The following is a 14,009-nucleotide window of genomic DNA, read 5'->3' on the forward strand; positions in this document are numbered from 1 at the left end:
GGTGACACTATGTGATTTATTTAGAATTCAAGGCACACTTAACCAGCATGGCTACCACAGCATTCTGCAGCGATACGCCATCCCATCTGGTTTGGGATTAGTGGGACTATTACTTGTTTTTCAACAGGACAATGACCCAACACACCTCCAGGCTGTGTAAGGGCTATTTGACCAAGAAGGAGAGTGATGGAGTGCTGCATCAGATGACCTGGCCTCTACAATCACCCGACCTCAACCAAATTGAGATGGTTTGGGATGAGTCGGACCGCAGAGTAAAGGAAAAGCACCCAAAAAGTGCTCAGCATATGTGGGAACTCCTTCAAGACTGTTGGATTAGCATTCCAGGTGAATCTGGTTGAGAGAATGCCAAGAGTGTGCAAGGCTGTCATCAAGGCAAAGGGTGGCTACTTTGAAGAATCTAAAATATAACATACTGTATGATTCCATATGTGTTATTTCATAGTTTTGGTGTCTTCACTATTATTCTACAATGTAGAAAATAGTCAAAATAAAGAAAAACCCTTGAATGAGTAGGTGTTCTAAAACTTTGACCGGTAGTGTACAGTACACATATGATAAAATGTCTTTCTTTCTGGACAATATTTCTGTACATTTATTGGCCCATTTATATTCTGTTTAACTTCCTGATAACGCTTCATGGAGTTTCCGAATAGAATGTTTCACAATGTACAAAAAATATATTTTAGCATGTGTAGGTATTTGTGTTAATACCAATGGAAGCGTTACAGAATTTCACTTACATCTGTAGCCAGTATCGTTAAACTCATACTTTTGCCCTGTGGCCAGAGTGCACTAGTCTAAGAAACAGTTGGAATCATAATCAAACTAGAATGAAAGCCCTTTCCATTGTCCATTAAACAGTTAGGATTATTTTCAAATATTTCTTCTGTCTAATCTGCACAGATCTAAAGACAACCACATTGTTAGATATCCAACGACTAACTTGCTAACTATCAGAAAATAGTTCCCGAAATGTAATCTCATTGGCCAGAATAACTTATGACTACAAAATCCAGACAGTGCATACTGCATAGAGAAACATCCTCACATTGTAGCCAAGTAGCATAGACTAAACTACATCACCAGAATGGGTTAAATCATATATTCAATGGTAGGAGATGGCAGAGGGGAAAAAAATCCCTTTTTCTCTACTTTTTCATTTTTTTCCAGGGTTGCGGAGTGATACCACGTGACCAGGCCTGTATGCCCGCCAGCCTCTTTCTTGTTGATCCTCTAGAGACCATCTGTGCTGGGGGCATTGATTAGAGTGTGTCTGGTGGGATTACATCTTTTCGGTTGCCATGCCAACTAATCAGCTGATTTCTTCTTCTTTTTTTTGCCCGCTCTCTCCCTCCCTCCGGTTGCCACAGCAACGAAACATCGGGAACTGCAAGGGCCCCTACAACACTGAATTCGGCTAAAGGGGCGAATGTGTTTTTTTCCTGTCTCTCTCTCACTCATACTGTCTCTCTTTCTCTTGCGCTCTCTCCCACTCTCATTCTCTCTCTTGTCTCTTAATTGGCAACTCTCTCTGACCCAAACTTATTTTGTCTCTGCCGTAAACACACTCCTCTCAACGTCATCTTCAAGAGAGTGTGAGGGATGAGAGGAACAAGGACAGACCTGCTGAATAAGGACAGAGTAAATAATAGTCTGCCCAATTCCAAACAACTTCAACGTATTCCAAAGTGAATGACATCCTGCTGAGTATTAAGAATCGATCCCTGTAATGATTACCCAAATAAACAGACGGCCGCGTGCCAGCTAGCTAAAAATGACTGATCGTAAAAGAAATACATCAATATGGGGAATTATTTTGAAGGTGAAGTAAACCGTAGTATACTATATCCCAAGGGCCTTTTATTTTGAAAAGCGCTTTTGAATGAAGCTGAATACTATAGGCCTACATTTGTTACAAAGGTTGTTATGAATAATACTACAAGACTCATAAAGGTGTCATGCCTGTTCTCATGCAGATGTTATGAATGCCTTATGTGTACCCCCTTCAGATAAAGTGTTCCCCATCTTTGTTGTTGGACAGGTATGCACAGAGGGCCGACTGATTCTTGAATTTGCCTTTGACGACCTCATGAGGATCAAGACCTGGCACTTCACCATCCGGCAATACCGAGAACTCATCCCCCGCAGCATCCTGGCCATGCACGTGAGTGGTGTGACATCATCAACATGGGCTGAATGCACGGCGACACAAATTTACCACATAGGGTTGGATAGGTGGTGCTGCCTATGCTGGATAGAGGGTGATGCCTATGCTGGATAGAGGGTGATGCCTATGCTGGATATAGGGTGATGCCTATGCTGGATAGAGGGTGATGCCTATGCTGGATAGAGGGTGATGCCCATGCTGTCACAGAAGCCATTATGGCAAGATGCAAACATATACCCTCTATCCAACTCTATGGTTTGACATCATCAACATGCGCCAACCACCACCCACCCATTTTCCATCCAGGTGTATCCTATTCTCGATTGTTAATGAGAGTCCTCTTCCTCAGGCTCTTAAGTGGCCCAACTCCACCAAGACACTTAGACGCTATTCATAAGCATATGAATTTAAAAGCTATACAAAGCAGTTTGGAAAGTGTCCCAATTTGGAGGGATTTTAAAAACCAATTTATTTGCAGACATCAAAGGAAGGCTTGGATGAAAGAGGGCCCTTGCCTGAGCAAAAAAAATAACAAGGTCAAATGAATAATCTGTTTAATTCCAGTGTAATGAACATAATAGTCACACAGAGGGAATGGCAGTGAAGTGAGCAACTTATAGGTTGTCATAGTTCCATACGTTATACATTGTATATTATATTCAGTAGTGCACAGTCATACTCTAGTCATACTCTAATATCATGAATATGTTTGCATCAAATACATTCCCTGTCTGCATGTCACCTATCATAACCTAAACACACCTACCTCAAAGTGTGCAACACTGCAACTTTTACTTCAGCCCTGTGGGCCTAAAGGTGTATTTAAGTACTTTTCCCTGAATAGCCAGCCTCCTTCTTTTTGCCAAGTCTTTATATGAAATTCACACACGATTAAATTGGCCCCTGTGGGTATTCCCACTAATTTCAGGAGAGTAGGGTATTGTGGGCCTTGGACGGATATTTCACAGGCATACGAGTGATGTGTAAAAGTGAGTTAGCTCTTTTGATCATAGCCTCGACTAATGAAAAGTGTAGAGAGAGTCCGGACTGGAAGTGAGAAGACTGAATTTAGACAGACACAATTGTGCTAGTTCGTGTGTGCATGCACATTGCCCCCAGACATTCACACACAGACATAGACACAAACACACACATACACACATATACACATGCACATGGATGTACTGTATGTGCTCACACGCACACAAACACACACACATTTTGCAGGCTTTGTTATAAAATTCTAAACATATTTTTTTTGCTCAAACATTAATTTCTTGTAAAAGCACACATTTTGTATTGGAAAAATTGTAACATTCGTCGTAATCCTCCTCGTCTGAGGAGGAGCAAGGATCGGACCAAAGCGCAGCGTGGTTTGAATACATGATTTAATTATATGAACGAAGTCGAAAAACACTTGACAAAATACAAAACAATAAACGACGTGAACAAACGAACAAAAACCGTACCGTGTGGCGAACAAACACAGACACGGCAACAATCACCCACAAACAAACATTGAAAACAGCCTACCTTAATATGGTTCCCAATCAGAGACAATGACAAACACCTGCCTCTGATTGAGAACCATATTAGGCCAAACGAACAAACCTAAACATAGAAACAAATAACATAGACTGCCCACCCCAACTCACGCCCTGACGATACTAAATAAAGACAAAACAAGGAAATAAGGTCAGGAACGTGACAAAAATACGTGTTGTGGGTATTTCATAGTTTCACCCCACTGGGCAAAAGCTGGTTGAATCAATGTTGTTTTCACATCATGTCATACAAAATATAAAATGTGATGGTGTTGAATCAATGTGGAAAAGTAATTGGATTTGAAAACAGATTTGTATTTTATCTCCTTTTTCTCCCCAATTTTGATCTTGTCTCATCGCTGCAACCTCTCAACCGGCTCAGGAGGCGAAGGTTGTTAAGAAGCGCCAAACCGCGCTTCTTAACAACCGCCCACTTAATCCCGGAAGCCAGCCACACCAATTTGTCAGAGGAAACACCGTTCACCTGACGACCGAGGTCAGCCTGCAGGCTACCGGCCTGCCACAAGGAGTCGCTAGAGCGCAATGAGCCAAGTTAAGCCCCCCCGGCCAAACCCTCCCCTAACCCGAATGACGCTAGGCCAATTGTGCGCCTCCCTATGGGACTCCCGATCACGGCTGGTTGTGATACAGCCTGGGATCAAACCCGGGTCTATAGTGATGCCTCTAGCACAGTGATGCTGTGCCTTAGACTGCTACGCCACTCGGGAGGCCCATTTCATATTTTTTCCACACAACTTTTAACCTAAATTCAATGAAATTATGAAATTATTTTTTGATTTCACATTCAATTCACGTTAGTTGACAACTCAACCAAATGTAAATCAAAACTAGACGTTGAGCTGACGTCTGCCCAGTGGGACAGCTTTGTGGGTATTTCAAGGCTCGTGTATTCTGACACTGAATTTTTGAATGGGTATTCAATGTAGTTGTTGATGACCATAGTTGAGAAAGTATTTGACATCTCTTTGAGTCACAGGTTCTCACAACACTAAGCTGTAGTCAGGTGGCTTCTTGATATTTATATTTAGTTTCCAATTTCAAATCATACTCTAAGATAAACCGATTTTAAAGTGTGTTTTTTTCCATCGTCCTTCTTTCCTGACTTTCTCTACACCAAGATTCAACTGGGAATTAGTGTGTTTTTGATTTTGAATGGAAGCAGAGCCAGGCTAGGCTTCTCATCTGTCTTTTGTTTTGTCAATACACAGCATTTTCAGACTGAAGACTTCTATTATATAAAAGAGTTCTAACAAATTAATATTAGTAGTTAATATTAATGCAAACTGTATGTTGCCCCCCTCAACCCTTAGGCACAAGACCCCCAGGTTCTGGAACAGCTCTCCAAAAACATCACCCGCATGGGGCTGACCAACTTCACCCTCAACTACCTCAGGGTAAGAGCTCTCTGTCTCCTGTTTGTCTCTCTGTGTCTGTCTCTCTCTGTCTCTCTGTGTCTGTCTCTCTGTCTCTCGCTGTCTCTGTCTGTGTCCTTCTGTTTCTGTCTCTGTCTCTCTGTCTCTCTCTGTCTGTGTCTATGTGTCTGTCTGTGTCTGTCTCTCTGTCTGTCTCTCTCCGGCTGTGTCTGTGTGGGTCTTTCTGTTGCTTTCTGTTGCTCTCTCTCTTCCTTTCACATAGACACACACACAAAGATGTGCACACACACACACCACACACACACATACACACACACACACACACACCACACACGCACACACGCACACACACACACACACACACACACACCACTATTCAGTCCATCAATCACCTTGATATAGGTACCATACCATATCCTCCACAATTTGTAATTGTTAGGTACCTGAAAATGAATATTTATAAAATGTCAAGATGGAATATATAACATAATTCCATTCACAGACAGTACTGATAGATGTCACCATATGTTATTTTAATCTGAATACATAAAACAGTACTGACAGCTATTACAACATGTTATTTTAATCTGAATACATAAAACAGTACTGAYAKCTATCAMMATATGTTATTTTAATCTGAATACATAAAACAGTACTGACAGCTATTACAAYATTTTATTTTAATCTGAATACATAAAACAGTACTGACAGCTATTACAATATGTTATTTTAATCTGAATACATAACAGTACTGACAGCTATCACAATATGTTATTTTAATCTGAATACATAAAACAGTACTGACAGCTATYACAAYATKTTATTTTAATCTGAATACATAAAACAGTACTGACAGCTATTACAATATTTTATTTTAATCTGAATACATAACAGTACTGACAGCTATCACAATATGTTATTTTAATCTGAATACATAAAACAGTACTGACAGCTATCACAATATGTTATTTTAATCTGAACACATAAAACAGTGCTGACAGCTATCACAATATGTTATTTTAATCTGAATACATAAAACAGTACTGACATCTATTACAACATTTTATTTTAATCTGAATACATAAAACAGTACTGAGAGCTATTACAATGTTATATTATTCTGAATACATAAATGCATCAGTGAATATCCACCTATATGTATGTTCTTCTTTACTTTTTGGTTCCAGTCCTCAGTGTATTTATAACATAAACTTAGTGGACTTCTCAGCAGTCTGCACCAGAATACATTAGTCAGTATTTCAGATGTCTTTTGTTTGTGCTTTTCATTCCAAGATTGAGTGACAGCTCCGATTTCCAAATGGGAGAACAAGAGAAGAAGAGTGAGGGAGAAAAGAGAGAGGGAGTGAATTAATTGGATTGAGAAAATTAGCATAACATTAATGAATGCTCCCTGTTGACTCATAATTGTGAAATGCAGCACGGAGAGACGGCGAAGAGCTTAGCCGCTGTTTATTATGAAGAATGTGTAGAGAGAGGGGAGGGAGAGAGAGGGGAGAGAGACAGAGACAGAGGGCTTTTGGGTAGATTTTTGAATGACCGTTCTTAACATTTTGTTGGATTCATGTTTTTTTTAAAGATTTCTTGCAGCATACCATGAAAATAATTATGGAAAGCATATGGAATGATCATATGGAATACATTGAGTTTAGTTTTGGAGAGGTGTGCGCCATAACACACCTACAGTATATTATTTAGTTATTTTGCATAACTCAAATTACACAGACAGACTTGCTTTACAGTTAATGACAATATGTCATCCATTACCTATAGGAGATTTCGCTAATGGCCGTTAGTGTAACGCTACTAGGCTATTCCTTTGAGTTTTCATTTTTATGACACCCCACAACCTACCTAACTTATCCCAAACAAAATACCTCTTGTAATTTTTCACCAACAAATCCTAGTCTTGGCTATGAGGCAAATTAGGAATTGGCTGACTTTTGGAGGTGGGGTCAATTTCATACTGTACATTGAGTAAATATCATCGGTCTGCCTCACTTCACAGTGAGCCGTAATGATTCCTCTCTTGCTATCTTAGAGTGTCGCTGTTCAAATAAAATACGCCCTCTCCTCACATAAATGGAGTCTTTATTGTCTTTCAAACGGCGCCCATGCATTTCCTACCATCTATCAGTTCTTCCCAAAGAGACTGACGGTTTCCTGGCCAAGGGTCAAAACAAGCTTTTTTTTTGGTCACTGTATTTAAGCCTTTCCATGTGTTAGAGCCGTGCAGCAGACTTCCTACCATTCAACCTGAAAATAGCACTTGTTTTCAGGGTCAAATCCAGGGATTGTTCCCTGAGCTAGGGGGGATATAGCCGTGTCAAGAGGACAGCAACAGAGAAACAACATGGGCTTAGTGTGCTACATGTGTTACATGCATGTTCTCTTCGCCTGCATACCGTCCAATGGCATTAGGAAATAGATCTGTAGTAGTAGTGACTCTTATTCCTTATGATCTAAAAGGCTAAACTGATCCTATTTACACATCCAGGTCTGTTTTGATAGGCCTAGATATGTAGGATGGTCCCGTGTGGCTCAGTTGGTAGAGCATGGCGCTTGCAACGCCAGGGTTGTGGGTTCATTCCCCACGGGGGGACCAGGATGAATATGTATGAACTTTCCAATTTGTAAGTCGCTCTGGATAAGAGCGTCTGCTAAATGACTTAAATGTAAATGAAATGTAAATGTAGGATCTTAATTTGAGCCAGTTTGCTACAGCAGGAAAACAAATCCTGCAGCAACAGGAAATGTGAATTATTATGTGGATTATAATTAATGGACATTTTTTGTATGGGTTTATACATTTTTAGTAAGGCAAAAGGGGAAATTACTAACTCGAGAAGCCTTTTAAACATCAAATACACTACAAATTTGACATTTCCTGCATTGCTGGAAGGTTCTCCTTCAACAGTTGTGATCCAATTAAGATCCTACACCTGTATGAGTACAAACCATTTCTGTGTGGACCTCGCTTTGTGTACGGGGGCATTATCATGCTGAAACAAGAAAGGGCCTTCCCCAAACTGTTGCCATATAGTTGGAAGCACAGAAATTGTCTAGAATGTCATTGTATGCTATAGCTTTAAGATTTCCCTTTCCAAACCTTGACAAACAGCGCCAGAACATTATTCCTCCTCAACCAAACTTTGCAGTTGGCACTATGCATTGGGGCAGGTAGAGTTCTCCTGGCATTCGCCAAACCCAGATTCGTCCATCGGACTGCCAGATGGTAAAGTGTGATTCATCACTCCAGTGAACTTGTTTTCACTGCTCCAGAGTCCAATGGCGGCGAGCTTTACACCACTCGAGCCGGTGCAGTTTGGAACTCTGTAGTGAGCGTTGCAACCGAGGACAGACAATTTTTACGCGCTATGCGCTTCAGCACTCGGTGGTCCCATTCTGTGAGCTTGTTTGGCCTACCACTTCACAGCTGAGCCGTTGTTGCTCCTAGACGTTTCCACTTCACAATAACAGCACTTACAGTTGACTGGGGCAGCTCTAGCAGGGCAGAAATTTGACAAACTGACTTGTTGGAAAGGTGGCATTCTATGATGATGCCACGTTGAAAGTCACTGAGTTCCTTAGTATGGCCATTCTACTGCCAATGTTTGTCTGTGGAGATTGCATGGCTGTGTAATCTTTTTTATACACCTGTCATCAAAGGGTGTGGCTGAAATAGCTGAATCCACTAATTTGAAGGGTCTGTGTACCTGCATGACAATGCTTTGGTGTGACAGCAGGGACGAGCATTTTGATGTTTGTTGCTGCCTAAGATAACTGTTGAGGGAGGCTGTTTGCCACATGTGAAAGTTACACAGCTGTGAGTGTCTTACCTATTTAAACTGACAAACTGGCCCACGTGTCCTCTTTGTGATGACTTCATAGATCACTTGAGGATTCTCCTTGTTGGATTCTGTAATACAGAGTTTCAGATACAGTATGTAGAAATTATACCCTTTAGAGCGAAGCTCACACAACAATTACAGATCCATCTTCACCAACATGGAAAACAATGTGTATATGTACTATATATGCATTTGCGTTTTTATACTACCAAATCTAACATTTGTGTGTGTTCGTTTTTGTGTTCGTTTTTTCCATCATCTGCAGCTGTGTGTCATCCTGGAGCCCATGCAGGAGCTCATGTCCAGGCACAAGACCTACAACCTCAGCCCTAGGGACTGTCTGAAGACATGCCTGTTCCAGAAGTGGCAGAGAATGGTGGCCCCGCCAGGTAACGTTTATACGGCTTTACTAACCAAACACACTGTTCTGCAACTATCAATACTGTGTTCCAAATGGCACCATATTCCCGGTATAGTGCAATACTTTTCACCAGTGCCCTATGGGACACAACCAATGTTATTATAGTGACTATAGTAATAGGAGAGCTGAGGTGATATAATGACAATGGTTAGATTGTCTAATTTCTAGAGACCATGTTGAAAAAACAGAGAATGTAATCAATTGTTATTACATTATTTGTATTTCTAAATATACCTCTAAATACCTCAAATTTATTCTCCCTGTCAGGAATCAGGAAATTTATCAGGACTTCCTCTGGAATTTTTATTTGAATAGACTGTAACCGGCCATTTCAGGGTTTTATGATTGATGTTGGAAGGGTGGTTCTTAAAAAATAGTTGGCTTAAACTGGCTGTGCAATATTAAAGCTGGAGTTTTTGACATATTCAAGGGCTGCAAATTACTGCAATGTTCGCCAGGGCATGACAAGACGTCTTAAAAAAGCAACACCAGTAGAAACCCTTTGACTCAGACCTGTGTAATGTGCAAGGCTTCTGAACTTTAATTAAGGGTGCCTGGTGTAATCAAACTACAAGATCCAACTCCCTCGCTGATAGCTCCCAAGAGGTTTGAATTCTCACTGTCAATGAGCGTAGAATCATCTGGAACAGACGCTTTGGAAAAGGAGAAGTTGAACTGTCAATGTGTAATTGTGCACAAGGAGATAAACCTTTGTTCAATTTCATGTTGTATAGTATCAGGGTTCAGTGAAAAAATGTAAGGTGCCAAACGCTGTATAGGAGCTGACAGCAGCTTTGGGATCCAGAACCCTCTGTATATGTCTTTACATATTGCCTTTACTCAATACCTGTTTCACTAGTGGACTTTATTCTTAACATTGTATTGGGTGTATAGCCAGATTATTAGAATGGTAGCTTTTATCATTTGACACAGATCTAGGATCAGTTTTGCTGGTAATAAATCTTTCGTGTGCCACTACAGTTCGTCTGTCTGCCTGTGTTTTTAAAGGAAGCCAAACTGAACTAAGCTGGTCTAATAATTGTGTAATTGTGGTTTCCTTATTAGTCAAGTTTTTCATCTTTCCTCCAATTCTTCTCAGACCTGGAAAATGGTTCTGTTTTAGCGAGGAAGGAAGCACGGATGCATTTATGCACTGATAAGTATTTTTGATGGAAATGGACAAGTTTTAGTGCGTCATTTGTTCGACATCGACGTAAACAGTTGTGATGCCAGAGATGGTTGTTTCTGACAATGGACATCATGTTCCTGTTCCTGGGTTTGTCAAAGTAGTGGATGGGAATTGGTAATCACCGTTTTGATAGTTTCTCGTGACAACCTTAAACATTACAATTGACTAGCAATACAGAAGTTTATTTGGTTCTGGGTGCAGAGATTACAGTTATGATTAAAAAAAGGTGTACAGTCCATTCGGGAAGTATTCAGAACACTGGACTTTTTCCACATTTTGTTACATTACACCTGTCACGTTCCTGACCTATTTCTGTTAGTTTGTTGTATGTGTTAGTTGGTCAGGACGTGAGTTTGGGTGGGCATTCTATGTTGTCTGTTTCTATGTTGGTTTAAGGGTTGCCTGGTATGGCTCTCAATTAGAGGCAGGTGTTTGGCGTTCCTCTAATTGAGAGTCATATTTAGGTAGGTTGTTTCACAGTGTTCGTTGTGGGTGGTTGTCTCCTGTGTCAGTGTTTGTCGCACCATACGGGACTGTTCGGTTTGTGTTGTACATCATCATTTTATGTGTAGGCTATTTTCCCTGTTCGTGCGTTCTCGTGTTTAATGTAAGTTCGTCGTTCAGGTCTGTCTACTCCGTTTGTTGTTTTGTTAGTTTATAGTGAAGTTCGTGTTTTCGTCTTGTCTTTAATAAATATTATGTGTTCACAACCCGCTGCGCCTTGGTTCCCTCAATACTCCTCCTTTTCGGTTGAAGAGGAGGAGGACCACCGTTACAACACCCTTATTCTAAAATGGATTAAATCGTTTTTTTCCCTCATCAATCCACACACAATATCCTATAATGACAAAGCAAAAACTGTTTTTTATACATTTTTGCAAATGTATTTAAAAAACCTGATATCACATTTCCATAAGTATTCAGACCCTTTGTTGAAGCACCTTTGGCAGTGATTACAGCTTCAAGTCTTCAATGGCACAAGCTTGGCACACCTGAATTTGGGGAGTTTCTCCCATTCTTTTCTGCAGATCCTCTCAAGATCTGTCAGGTTGGATGGGGAGCGTCGCTGTACAGCTATTTTCAGGTCTCTCCAGAGATTCGATTGGGTTCGGGCTCTGACTGGGTTACTCAAGGACATTCAGAGACTTGTCCCAAAGCCATTCCTGCGTTGTCTTGGCTGTGTGCTTAGGGTCATTGTCCTGTTGGAAGGTGAACCTTCGCCCCAGGCTGAGGACCTGAGAGCTCTGGAGCAGGTTTTCATCAAGGATCTCTGTACTTTACTCCTCACTAGTCTCCCAGTCCTTGCCACTGAAAACATCCCCACAGCATGATGCTCCCACCACCATGCTTCACCGTAGGGATGGTGCCAGGTTTCCTCCAGATGTGACGCTTGGCATTCAGGCCAAAATGTTCAATCTTGGTTTCATCAGACCAGAGAATCTGGTTTCTCGTGGTCTGAGAGTCTTTAGGTGCCTTTTGGAAAACTCCAAGCGGGCTGTCATGTGCCTTTTCCTGAGGGGTGGCTCCCGTCTGGCCACTCTACCATAAAGGCCTGATTGGTTAAGTATTGCAGAGATGGTTGTTCTTTTGGAAGGTTTTCCCATCTCCACAGAGGAACTCTGGAGCTCTGTCAGAGTGACCATTGGGTTCTTGGTCACCTCCCTGACCAAGGCCCTTCTCCCCCGATTTCTCAGTTTGGCCGAGCGGCCAGCTCTAGGAAGAGTCTTGGTGGTTCCAAACTTCTTCCATTTAAGAATGATGGAGGCCACTGTGTTCTTGGGGACCTTCAATGCTGCAGAAATGTTTTGGTACCCTTCCCAAGATCTGTGCCTTGACACAATCCTGTCTCGGAGCTCTACGGACAATTCCTTCTACCTCATGGCTTGGTTTTTGCCCTGACATGCACTGTCAACTGTGGGACCTTATATAGACAGTGTGTGCCTTTCCAAATCATGTCCAATCATTTGAATTTACCACAGGTGGACTCCAATCAAGTTGTAGCAAAATCTCAAGGATGATCAATGGAAACAGGATGTACCTGAGCTCAATTTTGAGTCTCATAGCAAAGGGTCTGAATACTTAAGTAAATAAAGTATTTCTGTTTTGTATTTCTAATACATTTGCTAAACTTTCTAAAAACCTGTTTTTGCTTTGTCATTATGGTGTATTTTGTGTAGATTGATGAGGATTTAAAAAAAAAAATAGATTTTAGAATAAGGCTGTAACGTAACATGTGGGAAAAGTCAAGAGGTCTGAATACTTTCCGAATGCACTGTATGTTCTTCAGTTATGTTATCTTTTCAGATAAATTATACGTCGCTGGTTCCTTTGAATACTAAAGCATCTCCCTTGGTGTGATTAGTATAAGAAATGTATTTAGTTTTCAGACATCTTTTTGAAGATCACAGAAATGTTGTTTTTCCCACACTGACATTCAGAGGAATAACATTCTCTCTTACAAACACTTGGTGAAAATAGCTAAATCCATAATTTATGTACATCAGAAACAGATATAAGTACTGCTAAGATCTCTACTTAACCTATCTTATTACTTTACACAAGAATAATGATCAAGGATATACCCTTTATTTTATTAAATATTTTATTCATAAATTCATGAAATGTGTGGCTCATAATTAGAAAAAAAGAAATTTTCATAATTGTACACCTTAGAAATAATGTTTTTCGAAATATTAGTCAACAGTAATAATATTTAGACAATATATTTGTCTGTGCATTGCAGTGAATGTACAGCTATCTTTTCTCTTACATTCTCTCTGTTGTAATTTCTGCTCTCGCTCTCTCTCTCTGATATTTAATTACTTAAAATAATGAATCCCTTCAATAAACAAAACTCATTTTGATTCTGGTTTCAGCTGGACATCCACAGAATTTCAAAACGGAAATATTCCCCACAAATCACAAAAAAGGTACCTTTTCTGTCTTCCTGTAGTTTTCAATAAAGAGCGAAGTAGTCTAGGAGATTGTATTTTATTCTCTCTCTGAACAGAATGCCATGAAATACATTGTTGTGTACTTTTTGTCATGAATGCTCAACAACCGCCTAAAGACGAAATTAGATGACTGCATGTCACATTCAGTATTTCATGCTAAGTCACTATGAAATTCTAAATCATTGACCTAAAATGTTTGCTAAGACACCACACTGTGCATCACCGCTTCATATGGTGACGCAAACAAACAAACAATCTGACTCATGAAGACAAATCACAGCAATACAAATATATAATAATAAATTACAAATATAGATACAGTAAGATAAAAGATGGTGTTATCTCTCACAGTAGTGTAGTTTTATAAAAGATGGTGTTATCTTACAGTAGAGTAGTTTTATAAAAGATGGTGTTATCTTACAGTAGAGTAGTTTTATAAAAGATGGTGTT

At 40.3% G+C, this 14,009-nt stretch overlaps 1 protein-coding gene across 6 annotated transcripts in view; it reads left to right on the top strand.

The window, feature by feature from the left end:
* LOC111965843 (LIM domain-binding protein 2-like) overlaps positions 1–14,009 on the top strand; it is a 105,175-nt gene that overhangs the window by 75,081 nt on the left and 16,085 nt on the right. For 2 of the 6 annotated variants that reach the window (XM_023990196.2, XM_023990197.2), the window contains exons 4-7: positions 2,063–2,185; positions 5,064–5,147; positions 9,261–9,384; positions 13,482–13,535. In XM_023990196.2, the coding sequence (XP_023845964.1) occupies positions 2,063–2,185; positions 5,064–5,147; positions 9,261–9,384; positions 13,482–13,535 (385 nt within the window). The remainder of the gene's footprint in view (positions 1–2,062; positions 2,186–5,063; positions 5,148–9,260; positions 9,385–13,481; positions 13,536–14,009) is intronic. The other 4 variants (XM_070444247.1, XM_070444248.1, XM_023990199.2 and 1 more) reach the window with 2 other exon arrangements.

The sequence above is a fragment of the Salvelinus sp. IW2-2015 genome, linkage group LG6.2 (assembly GCF_002910315.2).
Source record: "Salvelinus sp. IW2-2015 linkage group LG6.2, ASM291031v2, whole genome shotgun sequence".
Classification (NCBI taxonomy): Eukaryota; Metazoa; Chordata; class Actinopteri; order Salmoniformes; family Salmonidae; genus Salvelinus; species Salvelinus sp. IW2-2015.